Source organism: Asterias rubens, chromosome 10, assembly GCF_902459465.1.
Source record: "Asterias rubens chromosome 10, eAstRub1.3, whole genome shotgun sequence".
NCBI classification, from domain to species: Eukaryota; Metazoa; Echinodermata; class Asteroidea; order Forcipulatida; family Asteriidae; genus Asterias; species Asterias rubens.
Genome location: NC_047071.1, coordinates 4,076,581 through 4,100,880, shown reverse-complemented (window position 1 = coordinate 4,100,880; position 24,300 = coordinate 4,076,581). Strand labels below are relative to the sequence as shown.

The 24,300-nt window shown below is 40.5% G+C and overlaps 3 protein-coding genes across 3 annotated transcripts; 1 reads left to right on the top strand and 2 right to left on the bottom strand.

Annotated features, from left to right (window-relative positions):
• Positions 1-122: 122 nt before the first annotated feature.
• LOC117295670 (metaxin-1-like) lies at positions 123-5,380 on the bottom strand. The gene is made up of 7 exons (XM_033778381.1): positions 4,656-5,380; positions 3,971-4,040; positions 3,675-3,844; positions 3,211-3,390; positions 2,261-2,337; positions 1,619-1,776; positions 123-1,149 (listed from the first exon to the last, which is right to left on the bottom strand). Exons 1-7 carry the CDS (start codon positions 4,929-4,931, stop codon positions 941-943), a joined length of 1,140 nt encoding a protein of 379 aa, XP_033634272.1. The 5' UTR covers positions 4,932-5,380; the 3' UTR covers positions 123-940.
• Positions 5,381-6,304: 924 nt separating this feature from the next.
• Positions 6,305-12,310, top strand: LOC117295555 (ADP-dependent glucokinase-like). The gene is made up of 7 exons (XM_033778251.1): positions 6,305-6,332; positions 6,730-6,874; positions 7,545-7,770; positions 8,561-8,626; positions 9,007-9,238; positions 9,950-10,134; positions 10,545-12,310. The coding sequence occupies exons 1-7, from the start codon at positions 6,305-6,307 to the stop codon at positions 11,097-11,099; spliced, it is 1,437 nt and encodes a 478-aa protein (XP_033634142.1). The 3' UTR covers positions 11,100-12,310.
• Positions 12,311-14,025: 1,715 nt separating this feature from the next.
• On the bottom strand, positions 14,026-24,164 carry LOC117296144 (vacuolar protein sorting-associated protein 45-like). The gene is made up of 15 exons (XM_033779023.1): positions 23,932-24,164; positions 23,220-23,354; positions 22,595-22,655; positions 22,084-22,163; positions 21,360-21,428; positions 20,633-20,770; positions 20,209-20,319; positions 19,779-19,913; positions 19,176-19,286; positions 18,176-18,343; positions 17,096-17,254; positions 16,346-16,453; positions 15,619-15,740; positions 15,085-15,216; positions 14,026-14,586 (listed from the first exon to the last, which is right to left on the bottom strand). The coding sequence occupies exons 1-15, from the start codon at positions 24,025-24,027 to the stop codon at positions 14,547-14,549; spliced, it is 1,665 nt and encodes a 554-aa protein (XP_033634914.1). The 5' UTR covers positions 24,028-24,164; the 3' UTR covers positions 14,026-14,546.
• Between the last annotated feature and the right edge of the window lie 136 nt (positions 24,165-24,300).

The following is a 24,300-nucleotide window of genomic DNA, read 5'->3' as shown; positions in this document are numbered from 1 at the left end:
CATTTTAGGCGAATAACCATCACTGGAAGGGAGTAAGGTATCCAATAACATAACGTACAAAAAGAAAGTAACAGTTACTCGACCAGCAGGGTGTTCATATCATTGAGAAAAACACAGACCACTTTGATATTAAATTAATTTGAAATTTGATTCCAAATTTGTTTTAATGTTCAGGAAACACAACATGAGAAGTATACATTTATCTGGCCCAGATGGGACGTCTTGCTATGCGTTTTAACAGAATTATCAATTAGAAAGAAAAAAAAACACAAATGTTTTTCGTCCAAATACACGTCCTCAAAATTATTACATTTTTCATTCAAGTTTTATCCTCTTGGACTTCATGGCGAGAGGTAGTTGGGCGGGACAACTCACTGACAGTAGCAGGGTCCTAGTTTATAAGCTTATTTAAGAATAAATTGTCAATATAATGTTCGCGGTCGTGACCAATAATTGTTTCGGTTGAATTGGCCATCACTGGCAAATGACAGCAACAGTTGTTGCTTACAGCCGGTCAAAAGTCAGAGTTTTATACACTGAATTGCTCAAGACAAGTACACCTTTTAAAAGCTGTTTAGTTTTATGATAGGTTGCAATTTGAAAGCAACTTGTTACAGTTTTATCTAAAATCTCTTTATGCTCACAAATGGAAGCACTTTTAGCTGACAGTAAGACCGTGTCCGAAACGACGACTTCGGCTACAGCTACGTCTAGATCAGCGCGTCTGTCAGTGTTGAAGAATAGGCAGACGCGCGCGATCTAGCCGTAGCTGTAGCCGAAGTCGCCGTTTCTGACACGGCCTTACCCTCCATAAGGTATAAGGCAGTTGGTGTACCTTGTCTCAATATTCAGGTGGTTTTGGGTACAGGATCTATCTCAAACAAAACCTTGGGATAGATCGTGGGTTAGGGTTGTGTCAAATGTTTTTCGTCTCCATATTCTAATTTGGTTTATCGTCTTCCTCTTCATATTCAAGTTCGATTCCTCCATCACTAGAGTCCGTTATCTGTAATCTGACCAGACCATTCATGAGTGCATAGCTAACCATGGCTGTCAATGCAAATAGAGCAGCCAGCACCTGATTGCGTCTCTTGTGCGGGTCGTCAAAGGAATCGTCCGTTGACGTCTTGGGGGTAGATTGCTGGGTACCTGTGGGTAAAATGAAGAAACAAATTTGGAGATCACTGATGCCAGCGCAACAACTTTGAGATAACTAGGACACTATAGGAGTGCACTGTTTGGGTTGTGTGTATACAGACAAAATTGACCAACCCAAAATAGGGATCAAAATCAAGGTAAAACTCCACAAGACCACAAATCTCAAATCCTCAAATATTTTACCGGCTCAAAATTTTACTGGAATTTTTTTTTTAAAGAATAGATCTATCAGATGTACTAGACCACCGAGATTGCCTTGTAGCTAGAGGCAGTTCGATTGGCTGCTCAAATATAGGATTCGAGCTGCCTCTAGCTACCGGGCAATTTTGGTCGTGGGTTCAGTCCCAACCGAATAGTATGCCTGTTAATTCTTCTCAAAGCTCGGGAAAGTACTGAACATACAGTAAAACCAAAATTAACAACTCTATTTACTAAAAAAAATACAACAATTTGATTTTACCTTGGGGTTCCTCAGGGAAGTACCTCAACAAGATACGAGAGCAGAAGCTACAAAGGTTGTCTGCTCCTTTAAGATGCATCTGAAGTTGGTTGCTAGGGAGTGGTGCTCGTAGTAATGGAGCAATGTAGCTAAATATCAAAGCATCTAAAGATGTAGGTCTGAAACACAATAATACACTTTGCTGATTAATTTGAAATTGCATTATTTTATTACTTTTATTTATTTATTTATATGCTACAGCAACTGTCATTAGTCGCAGGAATTCAAATTAAGGCAGTCAATTGCAACTGAGCAAGTCATTGTACCACACATTATATAAATCTAACTCGCAAAAGGTTTATTGACCAGCGGTCGATTTCACAAAGAGTTAGGACTAGTCCTAACTTAGGACTAGTCCTAACTTAGGACTAGTCCTAACTTAGGACTAGTCCTAACTTAGGACTAGTCCTAGGAGTTATACAAATTGCATGGATAGTCCTAAGTTAGGACGAGTAACTGGTCCTAACTCGAGATAAGACTAGTCCTACCTCTTTGTGAAATCCACAGCTGTGATGATAAGTATTGTAGTATGCATTAGCAACTCAGTTAAGACCTCCACTTCCCAAATTGAATTTGTTCATCTCTTACAACTCTGTTACTTACACTTTACCAAAGAAGAAGTCTTCTTCTCCAAGTCTGACAGAGAGAAGATTCAAACATTCCTTAGCATCACTGCATACCTATCAATAGAGAAGGAAGAACTCAACATCATAAGAAGTTGATCAAAGACAAATAATAATAACAAGACGTTTGTAAAGCGCCTAATGCAAAAAGCCTCTAAGCGCATAAAGAGAACATTAAAAATACAAAGAGAGAATGATACAAAAAAGCAGCTTTAAACAAAAAATGAGTTTTCAACAGAGACTTTCTCCACATGCACAAGCTACATAAGCGTATCGAGCAGATGACGCAATTTGCATGCTAATACGTACAAATTTCGGCTGATACCGCAAAATAAACAATAATAATAAGAAACAATTTCACAAAAAAATCAAGAGAAGTCATATAGAATGATCCAGATTGCCAAGTAGGGCTTTTAACACAAAGATAAACACAAAGTAGAAAACATTCCAAAGACTTTGTTTCAATTCAGCATCCTTCGGCCAAATCTAAAAAATGCAGATCCAGAATGCCCCCAGTTTTGAAAAAAGGAGAACCTTGACAAAAATGGGACAGTTCAAAATCACTGAGTTTTATAATTAAGTTTAAAATCTAAGCACATGTCAGGGATAAGAGTCAGTGATGACAAAGAAGTCTGGAACTTGGATCAAGATCTTACGAGGTTCATTAAAGGAATACGTTGCCTTGGATCGGTCAAGTTGGTCTTTGAAAAGCATTTGTAACCGTTTGTTATAAATGCATCTAGATTCCTAGGAGCTTCTGGGAGCAGTGTCCTCAGCACAAGAGAGGTAGATCAAAGAACATGACTTGTTTTTATTTGGAGAAAAAATACAGCATTTTCTGTTTTTGAGGTACACTAAAAAAAAAAATCTGAATTCAGCTAAAAGTGTGAAATTTCTCATTCCTGTTTTCTGTGTCTTTTCAACACTTACTCTGTTAGTGACTTCTTGTGGCTCCATGTGGCTGCCTCCCCTTGTCTCCTCCACTCTTAGCTCCGCTTCTCGATGCCATCGTCCAGGGATGAAGTAATTCAAAGGGAATTGGAGAGCTTTTGCGTACCAAGGCCTCGTAAACTCGACATAGTTTTTAGCATCTATCCACCACACATGAAGCTGTAAACAAGATTTTTGGATGTTTATTCATTGCTATCCTCTAATTGATGAAAACTTTAAATTGCATGCTGCATAAGAAGTACATTATTCAAGCCGCGAGTTATCCTAGAGAGGGCAAGGCCACTGTCATTTTGCACAGGGCACTTTCATTGATAAAATGTAAAGACTACAGAAAATGTTTGCAGGGGCACCAAGGCCAAGACCAGGGCACCAGCGTACATGGCCTCTGGGTAAAACCATAATCATATGAAAGGTCATACAGTAAAATGGTTTTTAAACCTTACCAATCCAGGTAGAAATTTCTCTTCCATCAATGCCTGAAACGCCAGGACATCTGCCCTCTGTTGGTCCGTCAATTCCTCATCTAGATCCAACTGGTTGTCTTGGAAGTACTTTATAACTTGAGTGTCTGACTTCAGGACCTCTTGGGCAGCTCGGAAAACTGGGAAATGGCCTGACGGAGGAAACTAATAATGTGAGTCGACTGTGATCACACTTTATGTATATTAAAACAAGAACAGAAGAAGGAAAAGACAACGAACAAAAAAATAAGTTGAATGAAAAGAATTGATGGCTATACCTGACGGATTTCTCCACAAATTTCCATTCTTGTTTACTTTCAGGGATGCACCTGCAAACTGTCCATATGTCTGTCAAAAAAACAAAACAAATAAATCTATCTTTACTTTAGATTAGATTCCCATAACTTTCTGTATGGCGCCCCCCATTTTTTACTCTTTTTTACAAAAAGGGATAGTCATTGAGTTTGAGGTAAATTAGATACTATATCCAAGACTATATTATTTCATAAATCATACCGAATGAAAAAGTGGTGACGCCATACGGAAACTATCCTGCCACCACTTTTTAATTCATTTTTACCCAATGAATATCTCATTTGATGCTAATCCATTTTTTTGATAACTTTCCGTATGGTGCCACCACTTTTTCATTGGTACCCCCATTTTCACAAATTTTTACAAAAAGGGAATTCTCTTTTTTTTGTTTTCATTGTTGTTTGATCGAGTGAGGTAGAATGAAAAAAGTGGTGGCGCCATACGGAAACTTTTCCCGGACACTTTGCACCGGGTCCGTAGAGCAGCACGGGTGAATTGAATGTATTTTATGCGCTTAATAAATAATGCCAGCGTTTTTCGTCCCATTCACTCACCACAGTCACACTGTCACTGTGTGTGTGCATGTGCGGTTGATTGCTCTGTGTTGAATAATCTATATTTAAAACCAGATGAGTGATATTTTCATACCAAAATATTCAGGCACTTTCTGTCTACAGAAGGTATACCCCAGTCGCCTTTTAAACAGTTCAGTTCCATCGCAATCTGGCCTCCATTCGTCGCCTCGTTGCGTTGATTACTGGAGTCCGCCATGATGATGTTCAACTTTGAACTTTGTACCAGACCGCCGCCGGTCGTCAAAGTGCGTTTATATTTTCCCCGCAAATTTTCGTCAACTACCGTCAAGTTACGGCATTTCGTCTTACAAAGAATTTTCACTTGACAGCATTTTCGGGACCACTCCATTTGGATGGCTTGTAATTAAATGTCAACAATTTTGATCACCTGAAATGAATATTCATTTGTTTTTGTTGTTGTTTGTGTTTTTTGGTCTTTTCCAGTCGCCGAAAGGTGACTGCATATTGAATGACGTTTGTATATGGTTTTTGACGAACACTTTTGCTGGAGGCTCAAGTTTAGTGTTTAATTTTTCACCGGCAAACAAAATACCACCGTTAAACCAGCATAGCGCCCTCATTTTTGTGTTGGTGCAATAATTAAAAACACAGTCCACATGATGTCATACATGTCAACACGAAGACCACTCAGCTAGCTAGCAGCTCAGCTCAACCTCAGTTCTGGAACTTTGAACTTGTTCATAATTTCTTCACTTTTTGGGCAGAACTTTCGCCATTTCTGTGGGTACAAACTACCATCTCTTCACGAGGGAATCCCAAACTAGAATTGATCGCAAGGAAGGTAAGCAAACACTGTCACTGCGCTGCGCTCACTCGGCAGGTCAACATTATTAATTACCTTGTTGATTGAAGGTCAAAGGTTTATCTTTTATCGCGATTCAGAACCGCAATGCATTGTGGGTAGGCAGAGGGGTCAAAACATAGAGTTATAATTATAATATAAAACTAGAGGACCCACTAGATAGAGTAGTTGCGATAACGTAACCCTCCTCCCGACGGCCGGAGGGTTACGAGATAGGTTCGAGCGGCAACCATTAATCTGGTCCAACACGTACAATTTCGACAGCTACTGTACTAGCTAGTCACCAGATTTGCGCGCCATGTTGAGTGAACGGCGTGCAATGCAAACGGACAGCACGCACACGCACTGCAACATTGTGCGCTGTCCGTTTGCATTGCACGCCATTCACTCATGATGGCGCGCACGCACTGCAGCACTGCAGCACTGCAACATTGTAACACCCCTTTTACAGAATGGTTTAGCCCAACAACAAAATAATGTGTTTGATGCGACAGGTTCAAAATATGAACCTGGGAATTCGCTCCGGGATCTGGTAATTTTTTGTCCATTTTTCTTCGATATATTTCCTAAATGGTGTTTTGAGTAATATGGCAGGCTGCATTAGACATTGCGGATTAAGTTCGTACCCTCAGAATTTGTGTCATGATTTTTGAAAGTGGTAAAAATGGGGCAAATCTGGTGGCTAGCTGTCGAAATTGTACGTGTTGGGACCAGATTAACCATTGCCGCTCGAACCTATCTCGTAACCCTCCGGCCTGGCGGCCGTCGGGAGGAGGGTTACGTTATCGCAACTACACTAGGGTGCATTTTGTTGGCGACCCCAACCAGAAACATTGGTCATCCATCGGTTGAGTATTTTTGCGTGTTCGGTTGAGCGCTGTGACGATGGGGTTCAGACCATGCCAATCGATAACCGATTAAGACTCGGTTGGACTTTGGTTGGGGTTGCCTAAACACACCCTAGGCCTAATATGCGGCCCGGCATGCGCTCATGCGGCCATTTTGTAAATTGACAAAACAGCATCGCATAGCCATATAGGCGTAGCTTGTGTTCACATGGCCCGGTGTGTGGCCATTTCGCAAGTTGACAAAACAGCATCGTGTAGCGTTATCAACACACACTCTCCAAATACCAAGTGTACTTAATTATATTCAAACGCTCATATAAAATGGTGCCTATGTCTCCATGAGTTGTGGTCCCGTTGCATTTGTATATGCAAGCAGCATCACCAGTGCGCCCTCTAGTTCTTAATCTTCTATACTATGGGTCTTAATTAGACCACGTAACTTGGGGGCTAGATTCCTTTTTTTTAATTTTGAATAGCATCAGTATTGATTATAGCAGTTGCTTATTTGTATGACTACAACCTCTCTCTACATGACACCTCGTCGGCCGAGACACAAGTCATCCATGGATGGTCTACTGGTATTCAAGATCCTGCCAAGAGAGTTAAACGTGTTGCTGTCGGGTAAGGTTGTCACAATGTTTACTTTGAAATTAACGGACAGACCTTGCGTGTCAGGTTTTTTCAATTTCTCCCTGATTGCATGGAGGAAGAAGCATCCATGCTGATTGCAAGATATTAGCAAGATGTTTAGCAAGATGCAGTAATCTATCCTAGTGTTAGGATATGATTAACTGCTAATCAGCTCATTATGTAATCTAATCTAATCTAATCCCCACCCTTGATGTTGTCCTTTGTGTTTTCATCTTCTTGCTTGTGGTCAAGCCAGTCCCTTCCTTTCACCCCCCCCCCTTTTTGTCCCCCTATTCATTGTTTACCCCCTGCTTTTTTATGTATGCTCTCTAACCCCATTCATGTATTTCCACTTCACTGCTTTTGTTTCACTTAGTTACCTGTTCATGTTTGTTGTGTTGTCATTTAGCCTTCGAGAAAGACTCTGCTAGGGTCGAAACGTCAGGCCATTAACTATTTTTTGCATTGATACTCTCGGTCCATTTGGTTGGTAATTTGTTTGCAACAGCTAATTCTATTTTCTAATCTAAACTTATCTAATCCAATGGTTCATTAACTCTGCTCCCCTATATTGTAATCCCCTTAATTAGCATATAACTGGTGGTGCAATGAACCACAAACCACAATGTTCAGTTACTTATTAATCATCGTTAAATCACAGATTAAACATCAATGCTGATCTGATAGTCTCAGCTACAGCTTTGCTGGACAAACTCAACATCAAGCAAGGTGCAACCGAAGATCATGCCTTACTCAACTCACTGACCGATCTACAAGAAAGCTTTGGTAATTTCTTTGCATCTGGTGCTGCGGCGGAGAGGTATTTTGCCGTTGGTGATGTGTTTGATACTGTTATAGAGGCTGCAGACAAGCTGGAGGTCAAAGAGGTATGGTCAAGAATCAGGGGCTGATTTCTCTAAGATTCATCTTAAAGGCAGTGGACACTATTGGCAATTGTCACAGACTAGCCTTCGCAGTTGGTGTATCTCAACATTATGCATAAAATAACAAACCTGTGAAAATTTGAGCTCAATTGGTCATCAAACCTGCGAGATAATAATGAAAGAAAAAAAACACCCTTGTCACACGAAGTTTGGTGCGTTTAGATGGTTGATTTTGAGACCTCAAGTTATAAACCTGAGGTCTCGAAATCAAATCCGTGGAAAATTACTTCTTTCTCGAAAACTTTGGCACTTCAGAGTGAGCCGTTTCTCACAATGTTTTATACCATCAACCTCTCCCCATTACTCGTGACGTCACCAAGAAAGGATTTATGCCAATAAATTTTTTGAGTAACTACCAATAGTGTCCACTGCCTTTAAGATGAGGTGTCAATAGTGCCATGGTGATTTGTATTTTGTTTTTTGCTTCTCATCACCCGACAGAAAATGTACCTACAAGATTATTGTTATGATGTGGGGTTTAAAACATTGCATGGTGAGGTTATTAACTTCACGGCCACAGAGAGAGTTATTAATAGGAGACTTTCCAACGCTAGGTGGCAGCAGACATACCGGGTAAATTTCCATTGTTTACGTAGTTCTGAACATGCGCATAATTCTGAGAACAATGGATTTACCCGGTAAGTCTGCTGCCCTCTATTGTCCCAGAAAGTCTCCCATTGGTCTCTCTAACAGTGTCTTCATCCTGACAATTTGTTCTTATTTAATATAACAGTATAGCATAGGAGGCAATGCAGCGTTGATGGCATACATGATGGCACAGCTTACCGAGGATGTAGAGGTGAGTACGTATGGGTCCAATTTCATGGCTGTGCTTATCGCGGAGTTCTGCGCTTATAGAATTATGTGCTTCACAGGCTCTGTAAAGCACAGTAAACAGAGCCAGGCATTTGGACCCAGCTTAATTCGAGCTTATCACATTATGATGGCGCCATTTGTAAAGTTCCAACTAAAAGCTCAACTTTCACCAAGCTTCTGCTCGTCAAGAACTAAGTTAAAGTCGCCTGGAAATAAAATTTTTATTTTTTCAAACATAAAAGTAGATGTTTAGTCCACTCATCAAAACACATATATTAGTGACAAAAGCTTTATTTCGACAAAATACCACTTCCAGTTGACTTTAAATGCAAACTTCCTTTCAATTTTGAAAATTTATCGCAGATTCTTCTCATTGGGCCAGCCGGACCAATTGTCCGGAGATTAATGCCCAGTAAAGTTAAGATATCAGAGTCAAGTGTACGAGAAACAGACGAGATCCATCTGATCATGGAGTATGGCAAAGGAGAACGATGGGGTAAGCTGACCACACCCATAGCAACACGCTTCATAACATCACATGACGTCGCTAATGCGGAGCTGGAAGGATTGGACGTCTTCACCTCAAGCATCAAAGGTAGCCATAAATAACTTGTTAAGTTTGTTTCATTCATCGATACTTATAAGCACTTTTCACACTGCATCTCTTTCCCCCTGGGGCCAATTTCATGGAGCTGCTAAGCACGAAAACAGCTGGCCTATTTTACACATGTTACTGGCCAAAATGTTATGCCATATACATTGATTGTGACTGGTAATTAGCTGTTGTTCACTTAGCATAACAATTGAGTCGAGTCTTGGCCGGTAATCTGATTTTACTAAGCAAGGATTCTTTTGCTTAAGAAAAATTTTGTGCTTAAGCAGCTCTATGAAATTGGGCCCTGGATTACAGCCCTAGGGTGCCCCAGGAGTTTAACCTCATGGTTACCCTGGTGCACTTTTACACTGTGCCCGACTAGGTCCTTATTCCACTAAGTTCCGGTTGCACGTTTCAAGAATACCCCAGGGTTTCACTGCTTCCGCCTACTCCATAGCAGGGGTGGCTGCCCCTTGGGGTGGCTGCCCCTTGGGGTGGCTGCCCCTTGGGGTGGCTGCCCCTTGGGGTGGCTGCCCCTCGGGGTATGCCCATTTGTTGGGTGCAGGTCAGGGGTAAAGAAATCCAAGTGTGAAAGGGCCGGCCATTATTCCCCAGGGTCGCCTCTGGGAAATAAGAGGAGTGTAAAAAGGGTTTAAGACTGTACAAGTTTTGCGCGTATCAACAACTTTACTTTCATTCATTTCTCTTCAGATTTCCAGCCGGACGTTGTGATGTTCTCGGGTCTTCATCTTCTAGACAGCAGCGGTCTCGCTAAGCAGATTGAAAAAATCCACGCCATGGACATTGAGCTTGGCAAGCTCCCTAAGAGTCTACCTGTCCACCTGGAGTTGGCTAGCATGGCCAATGAACAACTGGTTCGACTCATAGCTAAAACGGTATGGACTTGTTTAGTATTAGCATGTTTTTTACTCTTGATGAAATGAATAACGATAAAAACTCAATTGAAATTTGGCTACTTTGCCTTTTTCACACGTCAAGTTTATGAGGGCAAAATATAATTCTCTGCTGTTTTTGTGGGATAAGTATTAACTGGATACCGCGGTGCACTATTAGCTGTATACTACTGCCAAACAGCACACCACAGTAACAAGAATCTTAAAGGAAATTGAAAGAATGTGATGATTTGTCCTCTCAAAAAGGTAAAAGTTTTCATAATATCTCAGCCATGTCAATGTTATTGGAGAGTATGAGCTTTACATGACACATTCAGTATTGATTTTTATCATAAGTTCTCAATGGTAATTTGTTGTTTTCTATTTTTGTTTATCTCTTCTTTCCTTTTCAGCTCTTACCAGTGGTTCATTCCTTGGGCTTAAACGAGCAAGAGCTTGGTCTGGTGTCCCGCTCCAACCAGGGTCCCCACGCGGACCTCACAGCTGATGAAAACGGCTACCCTGAAATCGGCGCCGTGGCCGACATTCTCTACTGGATTCTAACCGCTCTGATTGAAGGTCAGAGGTCACTGCTGACTAGAGTGCATTTTCATTCGTTAACGTTTCACATCATAGCTACTTTACCTAACCACTGGGATAACAGTCTGTCTGCTGTAGGGGTCGGTGCCCGAATTGCTGGTCGCCAGGCGTGTGGTGATATACCCATCAATCCAGCTAAAGTAGATCTGCGCATACCGAAAGTGTTTTCGTTGTCCGTAGACTACGCTCCATTGAGGAAACAAGTTATAACCTTTGACCCCAGTAAGCCCCTTCTGAAATGGCAGAGAGGGGATGTTACATTTCATTTCAGCCCGGTTCTCGTGTGCAAGAAACCGGGGAAAACTGTCGGACTTGGAGATGCAATATCAGCAACTGGAATGTTATACTCACAATATACACACAAATGAAATCGTCCATTAGACGAGTAGGATACAAACTGTGTGTGAAGGTGCTCATATAAAATGCCTCTGCTTTTACAAAATATAGAGAAAAATGCTAATTAGTTAATTGTTTCCCTTCATGTTTTGAGAGAATGGCAAGAAATTAGCCAGTGTCACTGATAATAACATAACATTGCTCAACTTTTTGAAGTTAATTTTCGTTTGAACGAAGACAAATTTAGGATTTGACCTGTGACCTGTAGATTGATGTGACGACACTCTGACAACATGGTTACATCGCCCTAATGTGGCCAGTTATACCAAGTTGCCTATTTTAAAAGTATAGTAGTAGTTGTTTTCAAAACTAACTTTTTAGGTTTTCTTTTGATGAGGTTGAATATGTTAAACATTCCATTGAATAAGGTGTGCATCGTCAAAACCAACACACTTTAGATTTAAGTGTAGCTTGCCATTTGATTTTTTCTTTTTCTTATAAATTATGTATGAAATATTCTGAAAGAAATTTTAATATTTTCTTCAACTATAACGGGAAGTTCTGTTCTTTGATTTTCTATAACTGTTGATTTTACATCATGAACAATTCTTGTAGTTAGAACAACCGTCATTAGGCATGGTACTCTCTCTACTTAAGTCTGATTTCCGATATTGTTTTCCCCTCAGTAAAATTAGTTAAATTGTTGTTAGTTAGCCTGGAAATTCTATAAAAACCTGTATCATATGTACATGGATGTCAGCCCATGTAGTCAAGCAAATTTTCCATCTTTTTTTCTAAATTTCGTACCTGCATAATTTATTTCTTAAGACCATAACAAATTCTGAAATAAGAATAGTGACAAACAATTTAGTTTTAGCAGAGAATTTTATGTAATAACTATGCATCTAATGTGTGTGTTGTGGTTTTCTCGCCAAATCTATTTTGACAATCATATTTACTTTATTTTATTATTAGTCCATTCATGAAATTGGATAAATTAATGTCAGAAATATTTAGATACAAAAATTGTCAATAGCCTGATGTAGTTGCCCCAACAGGTACTTCTAAAACACTTGGTTTGTCTCAAAGACTGAATTGCGTGTGCTAATCTTCTTTAGTATCAAAGAATTGTTTCAACAGATTTTTCATACAATTTTTAACTTTAATAAAGCAGTACAAGTTCACACACAAATTATTTCATGATATGTTTTTTAGTGTTTTATTAAGACTATGTATTTACACTGTTAAACATTACATTACTGTTACATCAACGTACTTTAATTACAATTAATTTACAGAAGGCATAAGCACTGTTATGAATTCACCTTTAAATCCATTCACAAACTTGACATTTAAATTTGACACATACTTCAAAGCAAAACACAATTTCCTTTCTTGCCCAACCACAGAGTATACACTATTCTTCAAGAATTTACGAAATTGTCGGCATGTTTATCAAATCTAGAACCACTTTTGAGTCGGCAGTGATTTCTGGCTACATATTCTTAGTAACACTTTGAACTTGTCCCAACAACAAGTCTCTATTGTCTAAAGACCGTCCCATATCCTCAAAATATCCCACTTCATAAACACATCCATCAAAAGAATTGTACAGAAAAAATCTCTTAATTAAAGGCAGTGGACACTATTGGTAATTACTTAAAATAATTATTAGCATAAAACCTTACTTGGTAACGAGTAATGGGGAGAGGTTAATGGTATAAAACATTGTGAGAAACGGCTCCCTCTGAAGTGACGTAGTTTTCGAGAAAGAAGTAATTTTCCACGAATTTGATTACGAGACCTCGAGTTTAGAATTTGAGGACTCGAAATCAAGCATCTGAACGCGCACAACTTCGTGTGACAAGGGTGTTTTTTCTTTCCTTGTTATCTCGCAACTTCGACGACCGATTGAGCTCAAATTTTCACAGGTTGGTTATTTTATGTATATGTTGAGATACACCAAGTGAGAAGACTGGTCTTTGACAATTACCAAGTGTCCACTGTCTTCAAGTAAAAACTAAGTAAAAGAAAAATTAGACTCTGTAGTTGTGGTGTAAAGTTTCTTGATAATCAGTTTCATGTGAAACCTGCAGAATTCTGCGATGAGCATTTTCCCAAGCACATCAAAATCATGCTTAGCAGAAATAAAATACTAGTTACCCCACTAATTTCTTGCTAAGCATAACGTTTGCTAGTTGTATGAAAATTGGGCACAAGTGAGACATTGGATTATGCATTAAATTATACTGTATTTATCTACACATTAAAAACCTAACTTTTAACTGGAATGTCCATGTATATTGGTTTCAATCGCTGTAAAGCTGTAACATTTATTTAAAAGAAAGAAATGACCAGGGTGGGTCAACAGGGTGGGGACTGTCTGAATGAAAACAAGAGGTCTGTGGCGTGTCTTGCCAAAACGATTAAGAGCACCAGACTCGAGCTCTGGCGTTTCTATTCTGATCAGCAGACTGTTGGTTCGAGTCCCGTCTGTGCCACTTGTGTTCTTAAAGGGATGCTGCAGTGAATTAAAATAAAACAGTTAATTTTGCTGTCATTTATTTCTGATATATGTAATGAACATCAATAAAATGTGTTTTGTTTTTTCCTCGACATATCTCACTTGCGTAATTAGCAATAAGTCGTGCCCCCCTTTTGTGGATTGTTAGCTCCCCCACCATCGACGTCATGTCGGGAATTCAAACATATCGTCGGCAAAAATGCTAAAGAGTCTAAAGAGTCTAGTCCGGCTAAAGAGTCTGGTCCCTAACTACACGCGCCTAGGTACCAGGCCACACAGTGCACACGTCTCTATATGCACACAGCCAGGGGGCCGGATGACTCGGGTTCCCGACATGACGTCACGTTTATGCCCCTTTTAGGGGCGGGGTGGGTTCCCCTTATCTCTTGAAAACCATTTTTAAAATACTTGCGCATTTAATAAAAAATAAGAAAAAATACTTCAGGTTTAAAAAGTCATGTTTAATCGTTTAAATTATTTTAAAAAAACACTGCAGCCACCCTTTAAGCAACACACTAAATCCATTATGGCTGCTTCCTTATGATGGGACAAAAAGCTGTAGGTCTGAACCCAGTTACTCTTATTGCTTGGGAGAAGGGGGTTTGCCCCAGTTCTTTTGGCAGTAGCTGCTGACTGGTCACAGCACCTAGTAAATCTTGATAAGGTGCCATAAAATTAGTCTCATTAAAAAAAAAAAAAAATTGTTTTTGTTCAAGCGCCTTGAGTATCTTACTGGTCGATGGGTGCCCCATATAAAGACTGTATATTATATATTACATGTATTATCATCATGTGGTGCTTTCGATCCTTTCCGATCAGCAGCAACTGTGTATAAGTGAGGCTCGAGGCAACCCACTAGGTACATAATAAGTGAGTCAGTCATGGATCAAACTGTATTTCTGTACTCGTGTACCTCCGGAAGTAGTACGAGTCTCTACTCTGCCTGGAGCCTTTCTCATGACATATGCTGAGCCATGGCAACCTCTTCAAGGTACCTGTTCAAAATGAAACCACACAAATACTTTAAACTGTCTGCTTTGATTTAACTTTAAGTCACAAACCTCTATGGATAACAGGAACAATCTTTTTCTTAAAACTATGTCACAAACAATCCCTGTTTTCATTGAAATCCAACCTCAAAACCCGCTTGTTTTTCCATTAATAATGTTTTTTTAAAATAATATTTTTCAATCACAAGATCCATCTCTGCCCTCACAGGTACCCATTTACCCCTGGGTAGAGAGAAGCAATTATAGTTAAGTGTCTTGCTCAGGGACACAAAGTGTCACCAGCGGGATTCGAACCCACACTCTGCTGAACAGAAGCACCAGAGCTTGAGTTCAGTGCTCTTATCCGCTTAGCCACAACACCCCAATAAAGACATCTGCTCTAGTGACAAACCCAATTGTGTGCTATCCCTTAATTGGGAGATGAGTTTATGGTGTGTCAATGCTAGTTTCGAGTCTGAACGTCAATATTATGAGGAAACTTACGTCTGTGAGTTGTGTACTGTGGTTCCACCAAGGACGATCCTCACACCTGGAGTTGATTTATTGATATTATAAACGGCCAGCGCCTCTTCATATGTAATCCCACCGACCATGAACACAATGATATCCTGCGGTCTGTAAAACACACAAATGAAAATGGTTTAATCACAAGAATTATATCAAATAAGAGCATATGACATCATGGAGAAAATCTAGCATGGTTATGAAATATAAATTCTGCAATAGACCCTTCCCATGAAATATGTAAATTGCACATAGTGCGTGCGCACTAACGTTTTGGTTGGCAAAATGAGGAAACATCGCGCTGTTTTGTACACGGCTAATGGGTGCGTGACGCATACGCGATTACGCGTCTGCTTAGTGCACAACTCTATTGCGTTTGCCAACCAACAGGGTCTGTACGCATGCGTGAATGTGATTAGCATATTTCATGGGAAGGGTCCATTGGCTGATCTGTAATTCCGCTTTATGCAATTAGGCCTAGAAATAGAGTTTGATCTGCTACGATTCACTCACCTGTCTTTGAGTTGACTTGGCCCGAGGTATGGATAGCTTCCCTCCTTCAGTTTCCCCTTAATCAACTGATCCAAAGTCTCCTGCAGTAACGGTGTGTGCTGGGTGTAGATGTTCTCAACTCCCTACAATCAACAAGCAAATCAATTACAAACTTTCAAAACCTACGTTGAGACTGACTAAACCAAACCCTCTTTTTAAGGTTCGTCAACAATCAAGAAACACTATTCTGTCGTCTTATGTAATTAGTTTTGTGTCAAATTTTTTCCTTAGGGTTTACCCACACACCGATGTGTGTAAAACTCGACACACTCAGCCCCCCCCCCACCCCCCGAGTCCCGTGAAACAATCCACAGGCTTATTATTAGATTAGAGTGGGATTTGAACCCACGACCATTACCATTCTAAAGTGGATGTCTTACCACTAGACCACAGAGATCGCATGGTAGCTAGAGGCAGTCTTGGAGAGTAGGTATACAGATTCAAACTGGGGACTCGTAACCAAAGGGGACAATAGAGTCCACGGTTCAGGAAAGGACCACAGTTGGGAAACGTGTACAAAACCAATGGGAGCTGTTGCCAAAAAGTTAATATAAACAAAACAGGGACAATAGAAGGTCCACAACTGCAGGCGTATAGACACTTGTAAGGTCTAGTGGTGAGTTGGGTCAACAGAGTCAGGTAAAATGTTCAGCAAAGTTTACAGAAAGTTATATTGCTTCTATAATACCTTGAGTCCCTTGAAGAACCTCCTCGTTCTTGAGATAGGATTATTCTGACCAAATAGATCCGTCCCTCGGCTCCGTTCACCACCATACTCCACTACAGCTCTCACCAACTATAGAAAATACACATCAGAAACACTGAATGAGTTTCAATACATCTTTGAAATGGTGCGCAAAACATTGGTAGAAGTTGAAAATATAATTGTTCATGGATTTGCAAATGACGGGGTCAAGATGATTATGGTTCAAGAAAAATAAAATAAGACAGTTATTCGTCATCTTTGCATTAGATGCATTCAGCATGAAAATGGACAAACTGTGTCATAGAAGAAGTTCTAACCATGTAAAGTAAAGCGTCTCTTAATGCTTTTCATATTTTACGAACGAACTGCCACTGGGACACTCTCTATTTTTACGTGCCAGGTCGAAGGTTGTAGAGCCCAACTTCCTGACATGTGAAGAGGAGTAGGTAACGGGGTATTCTGATTGGTCCAGATGATATACCAGTAGGTAATGGGGTATTCTGATTGGTCCAGATGGTATACCAGTAGGTAATGGGGTATTCTGATTGGTCCAGATGGTATACCAGTAGGTAATGGGGTATTCTGATTGGTCCAGATGATATACCAGTAGGTAATGGGGTATTATGATTGGTCCAGATGATCATACCAGTAGGTAACGGGGTATTCTGATTGTTTCAGATGATATACAAGTAGGTAATGGGGCATTCTGATTGGTTGAGATGATCTACAAACCCTTTTGTTTCTTTCACTGACTCCCTTTCTGCTGAGTGCGTTCAGTAACGTCATGAAGTCATTGTTACTATGTCTTTCGTAGCGGAGACCATACAGTGCCACCAGACAGCACGCATCAAGCTCTTTCACTCTATCACTCATCACAAGACCACGTACCTTCTGCTCAGAGTAAACAAAAACGGGTTGCAATTTATCACAAAGCAATGGTGAATGGACCCTTCCCATGAAATATTCTAATTACATTCACGCATGCGTACAGACCATGTTGGTTGGCAAACGCCATAGAGTTGTGCACTAAGCAGACGCGCAATCACGTCTGCGTCACGCACCCATTAGCCGTGTATAAAACACCGCGATGTTCCCTCATTTTGCCAACCAAAACGTTAGTGTGCACGCGCTATGTGCAATTTACATTATTTCATGGGAAGGGTCTATTGTGTGTGGGCTATGGGGCATCTAATTCTCTGTACCTAAATGTGGACTATTACTAACAAAAGATAGTTCAAGTATAGATGGATTGCACATGACGTCATTGACCAACATCATTGACAAAGTGCCTGCGTGTACCCCACACCTACACGCGATCCGGCCAACAAGCTTTCACAGTCAGCACACCTATCAGCGCTTTGAGACGCCGTTCGGGTGTATTAAGCGCTATATAAATATCGACTACTATTATTATTATTATATGGAACAATCTACCTCTTCACATCCGTTAAGCATCATCTCTTGAATCCTTCAAAGCCATGTCAAAAACTCATTTGCTTTTTTGCTAAGCTAAGTTATTATAACTTGTGTTTAATTGTAGAAACTATGTACAGCGCTTTGTAACTTGTGTAAGGTGCTGTGGCCAATCTGGATGGCGAGTCCTAACCTCGCTGTAGTTTAGAGATTTCTGAGTCAGGTAGACCAAGAAGAAGACTATTGAAGAAATCAAGGCGGCATGTAATGAAAGCATGAACAAGCTTTTCTGCAGAGGATTTGTCAAGAAGATTACGAATTTGTCATACCTGGGTCTTATCTAATCCCCCGAGTATGATCTCCTCTTCCTTCATCTTAGAAGCCAACATTTTACTTTACCTTCAGGGACTCATTGTGGTCACTCTGGCAAGCCAACTCTTGTTGTACTTCAGACACCTCTAGTAGATTGTTTGAACCAACGAGTCTCGACAACTCTCCTACAACCGTCACATGCTTGGATACAGTTCCAGACATCTTCTTAAACTGTGGATAGTTCTCAACAAAGGCCTGCAAGATTTAACAAAGTGATGCGTTCAATTTAAAACAAAGTAGTGAAAGAAGATGTAGTCTTTCATTTGAGAAAAAATGAATGAAAAGATTCATCAAAGATGAATAATTAAGCAAAAACAGTGTGATGAGCCGGTCTTCGCTACGTTGTAATGACCGGGTTGGCCGCTGGCCACTGTTAATGGACCTCTGGCTAATGACCGGGTTGGCGGCTTGCCACTGTTAATGGACCTCTGGCTAATAACCGGGTTGGTGACTAAGTCCATTTAGAGTGGCCAGTCACCAACCAAGTCCACTAACTTTCCAAACACAAAAGCTATCAAGTCACTTCTGTTCAAACAGCGATGATAATGTCAAATATCGCGACACTTTTCTGCCGCAATATTGCGAGGATAAAAATCGGCACAAGAGTGCCAACCTTTCACCTTACAGCCATTGGACCCTTTCGGTAAACAGTGTTGTCCAAGGCCCACACTTTGTGTACCACAACTTCTATATCAAATAACAAACCTGTGAAAATTTAGGCCCAATCGGTCATCGGAGTCGGGAGAAAACAACGGAAAACCCCACCCTTGTTTCCGCGCGTTTTGCCGTGTCATGACATGTGTCTAAAATAAATCCGTAATTCTCGTTAACGAGAATTTATATTGTTTTGCTGTTTTCTCAAAAAGTAAGCATTTCATGGAATAATATTTCAAGAGAAGTCTTTCACCATTGCCTTCTGTAAACCCTGTAAGTTATTTGTAAATCTGTGAACTTTTATTTTTTTTTCTGAACCGAAAGGGTCCAATGGCTTTAAACATTCACAGAGATTCAATGAATGCCGTCTTACCTTCATGTCAGCGATGGATTCAATCTTCTTTGTACTTTGGCTCTTCTGCTGAAACTCCTCCATCAGTTCCTTGATCCGACCACCAATCTCACCAAAATTGTTGTAAACATTCTACAAATAACGATATTCATAACAACGAATCAATATTATATAGTGCAAAACATAACTAGAAGAAATCTCAATGCGCTTTACAAAAACTGAACACTACAAAGAACGAAATAGGTGGGATTTGAGGTTGGATTTAAAATTGTCCAGGGTAGCACTTGGTCTAAGTGGAGATGGTACGGCATACCAGAATCAACCATGTCAAGGTTAAAGCCATTGGACCCTTTTGGTAAACACAATAAGGCCCACACTTCGTGTATCACAACTTCTATATCAAATAACAAACCTGTGAAAATTTAGGCTCAATCGGTCATCGGAGTCTTATTTGTAAATCTGTGAACTTTTTTGTTTGTTTCCGTACCGAAAGGGTCCAATGGCTTTAAGATACGTATCCCACAACACCTTGCAAGAAAATACTGCAAGTTGAAGTGCTTTAAGCTTCACTAAGTTAGTGATGGATATTAATATTATGACTTTAAGCTAAGGCTTTGTTCGTACCGCTGCATAGAATTCATCCTGCTCTGCCGATAAGACAACCTCTTGCAGATCTTTGGTGATTCCAGGTACTTTGGACAAGTCAATGCGATTATTACGAATGCCGAGCAACTCGTGCACCATGGCCTGGTATGTCCACTGTTAACAAACATCACAACATCGTTTAAAATCACAACTAACAAGTATTGGCTCGATCAAAAAATCATACCACAAACAACAAATTCAAAATAGGTAAGAAATCAGCCAAGACTTCTACTTTCGCTTATTGGATAGAGGGGACTTCTCATTATTAAATTATTAACTCCACTACTGTGGAGTGAGTAAGTTCTTATAGTTTGCTTCTCTGTCAAAAGTTGAGCGAGTATGAGCTGGGCTTAATTCTACAGCAAGATCTGCCAATGATGATATAAAGAACAGGAAGTAATGGAGTCACCTGATGAAGGAGGGGTGTCACTGCATCGCTATGACGATCAAGGACGAGCAACAATGGTGGCACATCTGTCCGTCTGAAGTCGAACAAACCAGCATCTTTAGATATCACTTGCTGTAATCAAAATCAAAATCAAAATCAACACCTTCACATTCACAGTTAACACCCGAGGAACATGAATCCCAAAATGGTGCAACCAAGGTTTATCAGAGGTGATGACATCCGGGCCCAATTTCATTAACAAATTTCTTTTCTAAGCAAAAAATGAGTGGGGCACCAATCACAACAATGTAAACTTGTAAGAATTTTGGCTGGTGCCCCATTTCTGTTAAGCAATACTTTTCTGTGCTTAGCAAGTTTTTGTGCTTACACAGGGTTTATGAAATTGGGCCCATGTGAATTAAGGGTCAAGTTCTCAAGATCTCACCTTGACGTTTTCAGCTAATCGTTTTGCGAGCTCAGACGAGTTCTGATAGCGGATCATTGGACATTTCTTGAGGGATAAAAGTACTGCTGTAAGACCGGCACATATCCTGTTCAAAACGCCAGTCTTCCACACGTTGCCCTAGAAAGAAAATAACAACTTATCATATCTGGTGGCATGGTTGGCGTGTGTGTAAAGTGCTCGCCTCTCACCAAGGTGAGCCCGGTTCGATTCCCGGCCAGGGCCATATGTGAGTTTAGTTGTGCGTTGGTTCTCTGCTGTGCCACGAGGGTTTTCCAGACCATCCGGTTTTCCTCCCTCGGGAAAAATCAAACACTTTCGAACTTGGCTGTGCTCCGTGGTCATAATGGGTTGATGTGGCTGGCAGCCAGAGGCGCCCTTGCATGCCTGCTTCTCGAACACGTTGTAGCCGCGTCCTTCGCAATTCAGCTCTGAGCTGCGAGTAAGGACGATTAGCCCCCCAGACTATTATTACATTATTCAAGTCCCATCTAGAAGGTCACGACATTTGCAACTGATGATATCATTGTGTGCCAAGAAGAAGGGAACAGCTCCAGAGCTTCACGCCCATCTTCCAGGCGTATGCGTCAAGCACACCTCTCAGCCAATGACAGATCTTCCCTGACCTTGGTGAGGGCGCTGTTTGTGGACTTGTGGCGTCATATGCAAAGGGGTCTACTGTTTGGTTCCTTGTATGTACAAACGTTACCTGTGAGCATCCCACAATGTTGAAGGAGAAGATGTGAGGACTGACTGCAATGTAATCTCCGTAGAACTCCTACAATAAAAATAGGTTTCAAACATTAGAAACAGTAAAGATTCAAGTACCTTCAACAAGATCACTCCGCAACACTGCAAAAGACTGGAATTCACTCACTCAACAACCAGCATCACTAGCCCAACTAAGTTTTGGCGTACACTCATAGGTAGGCATCAATGGGAGACTTTTGGGACGATTGGTGGCAGCAGACTTACCAGGTGAAATACATTGTTCTTGGTCATGTGCGCATGCTCAGAACTACGTAAACAATAGACCTTATCGCAAATACCAATGCGTAAGCGCAGACTGTAGAATGAGGTGCATTGTGGGATATATATGGATCATATTTTGATACCAGCAAGACCACAATGCACCTAATTCCAAGCTTTACGCGCGCGCCCCGGTATTTGCGATAAGGTCTATGGACATTTACCTGGTAAGTCTGCTGCCACCTAGCGTCCTAAAGTCTCCTATTCTGTTGAGTATTGATCATACCTTTCCATCATACAAATGACATCAATCTTCTTCATAAAAATTAAAACAGCTCAAATATCAAACTGTGTACCGCTAGGATTTATTCTTAATACAATTTAAAAGAAAAAAAATCAATAAAAAAATCTTGAAACAGAAACAAAACGGATAATATCATGCCTGGGATTGGCTACATACGTACCTGGACTTCTCTGACAACTTCCTGCTCATCTGCCTCAGCTAACCTCTTCACGTCACTCTTGCTTACTACGTTGCTAAAGTCTAGTAAACCCAAAACACATACAAGTATAATAAATTCATTTCAGCTCCACTTCATTTAATTTCATTTATTCCGGTTGTGAAGCCAAGGGCTCTCGGAAGGTGAATTTGCCAAGAACCCAATGGAGAGAGGACAAGGCAGAAAGTTTCAGATTTAGCTTTGGGAGAAAAACCCAGAGAATTCTTGCAGGGAAAGCCAATGCAGTCAGGGGGGTTGAAACCCAATCCAGGTGATTTGAACCGGGGTCCTAGAGCCTAGAGGTGGGAGGCGAGGAAAGACACAACTACTCCGACCTCACCACTGATCAATAATGCTTGTTAACATCTTTAATAAAGCTTAATACAAATCATTACTCGTTTTCATTATCAAATCATTATCAAATCTTTCAGAACAGAAAAAACCCCAAATTAGTCTTAAAAAGAAAGTTACTCACAGATGCAGTATATTCCATACTTTGGACTCTTCAGTTCTTGGCATAAGAGATCAATGTTTTCCTGCAGCAGAACAATTTGTTGATAAAACTTTCTGTCAGTGAACAGTTTAAATCATATTGCTACCATTTCTGTCATGTTCCCATGAAAGGACACCAAGGCAAAGACTAGGGCAACGAGGGCAACAGCATCCAGGGCATCTATGTCATCCCAGGGGGCTATCTTCACAAAGCACTAAGAATAATCTCAAGAAGATTTAGTTAGTATAGACCGTGCAAGTCTCAACAATTTGGGGACCACTTTGGTCCACGTACATCACTCTCACGCGTGAATGAATCAACTAACCTGCTTTAACAGGTCCCATTGTTCTAATACGCCTGAGACTTTCTCAGTCCATTGCCATAGTGATTACACACTTTGCTTAGCAATTAAAAGAGTGATTCGCAGCTGAGATCAATCTTAGCTCTTCGTGAACGCCCTTGAGTCAGGGTAAAATCAGAGCTGAAAGATAACTCAAACTTCTGTCTAGTTTTGCGAGAGCGTTGGCCTAGAGCTATGAGGTTCGTTCTGCTATCGTGGAGACAATAGGGGAACACACCTCATAGAACTTCTAGGAGTAGATCTTACCTTGGTTGGGCGGATATAACAAATACATCTAAGATGCTTCATCATTTCTCTGGCATTGGAGTTGAGTAACTCGAAGAGATAGACTTCCTTCTGGAGAATCTCAGACTGAGCATATACCATGCTCACATAGCTGATCTGAAAATAGGTGGGAAAACAGCTTGTTATGGAAGATGTTCTTGCAAGTTGCAATAGACTGTGCTAGATTAGACCATAGACCCAGTAACTGGGGCGCTGTACTCCTTTCTTAAAACTTGACATTCTCTGTCGTACTAACCAGCTAGTTCGACTGAAGATGTCAAAATTTCGAGAAAAGGAGTACAGCGCCCCAGTTACTGGGTCTAGTGCTAGATTGATTGTGTGCACAGGATTCCATCTATGATATTTCAAATCTGTGTGTGCGTGGAAATTCCGTCCCAATTTTGGAAGCATGGCTAAAACATGTTAAAAATTTAAAACTTAGTGTTTTTTCACTAGGTAGGTGTTCATCTTTGGCTTTTATTTGTAAAGCCCTATAATAATATCAGTCTGGATGGGACATTCCAAGTAATGGTTTTAATTATATTAAATGTAAATGTGATTTTCATGAATTCTGAACAAATAGCACAATGACATCCCTTCCCCATGCCGCTCGGACTCTTCCCTCCCCCTCACCTCTATAACAAGAGTCTAATCAAAGTTTTTTATTTGACTATTTTTGTAAATTTATTCTCACGGTATCTCGATCCATCAGAAGCACTTTCATTCCAGGTCCACTCTCTTCAATCATCTTGGCCACATACTGCTTCACTGCAAGGATCACATTCATCATGACCCTACTTCAGTTCGTCCCGTTTCTGACTCTCTTGGAAGCTAATTAAATACCCTTTTTCGGCTTCAATTTTCTTGCATCAATCAGCAGAAGTTTTGTAAACAGCCATACACATTTAATGAGGCTCCTTTTATTCACATTTTAATGACATCGACTGTAAAAATAAACCCAAACAGCGCCCTCTTTTGACGTGACCCGAACGGTCCAGGACACGCTAGTCTTTGTTCAAAACGTTACTATCTCTAACACGCTTTGGTGTACGTTGTTGGAACT

What these genes read in the sequence shown, in the direction of transcription:
- LOC117295670 (XM_033778381.1), bottom strand. Translation starts at nt 4,931, where the DNA reads ATGGAGTGGTCCCGAAAATGCTGTCAAGTGAAAATTCTTTGTAAGACG. An exon ending in GAAAGTGCCTGAATATTTTG is followed by an intron (nt 4,041 to 4,655) that starts GTATGAAAATAT and finishes TTTTTTTGACAG; the next exon opens with ACATATGGACAGTTTGCAGG. An exon ending in GACTTCTTCTTTGGTAAAGT is followed by an intron (nt 1,777 to 2,260) that starts GTAAGTAACAGA and finishes ATTGTGTTTCAG; the next exon opens with ACCTACATCTTTAGATGCTT.
- LOC117295555 (XM_033778251.1), top strand. Translation starts at nt 6,305, where the DNA reads ATGCCAATCGATAACCGATTAAGACTCG. An exon ending in GTTAAACGTGTTGCTGTCGG is followed by an intron (nt 6,875 to 7,544) that starts GTAAGGTTGTCA and finishes GTTAAATCACAG; the next exon opens with ATTAAACATCAATGCTGATC. An exon ending in TTCGACTCATAGCTAAAACG is followed by an intron (nt 10,135 to 10,544) that starts GTATGGACTTGT and finishes TTTCCTTTTCAG; the next exon opens with CTCTTACCAGTGGTTCATTC.
- LOC117296144 (XM_033779023.1), bottom strand. Translation starts at nt 24,027, where the DNA reads ATGATGAATGTGATCCTTGCAGTGAAGCAGTATGTGGCCAAGATGATT. An exon ending in GTTATATCCGCCCAACCAAG is followed by an intron (nt 22,656 to 23,219) that starts GTAAGATCTACT and finishes GTTCTGCTGCAG; the next exon opens with GAAAACATTGATCTCTTATG. An exon ending in ACAGTACACAACTCACAGAC is followed by an intron (nt 14,587 to 15,084) that starts GTAAGTTTCCTC and finishes CATTTTGAACAG; the next exon opens with GTACCTTGAAGAGGTTGCCA.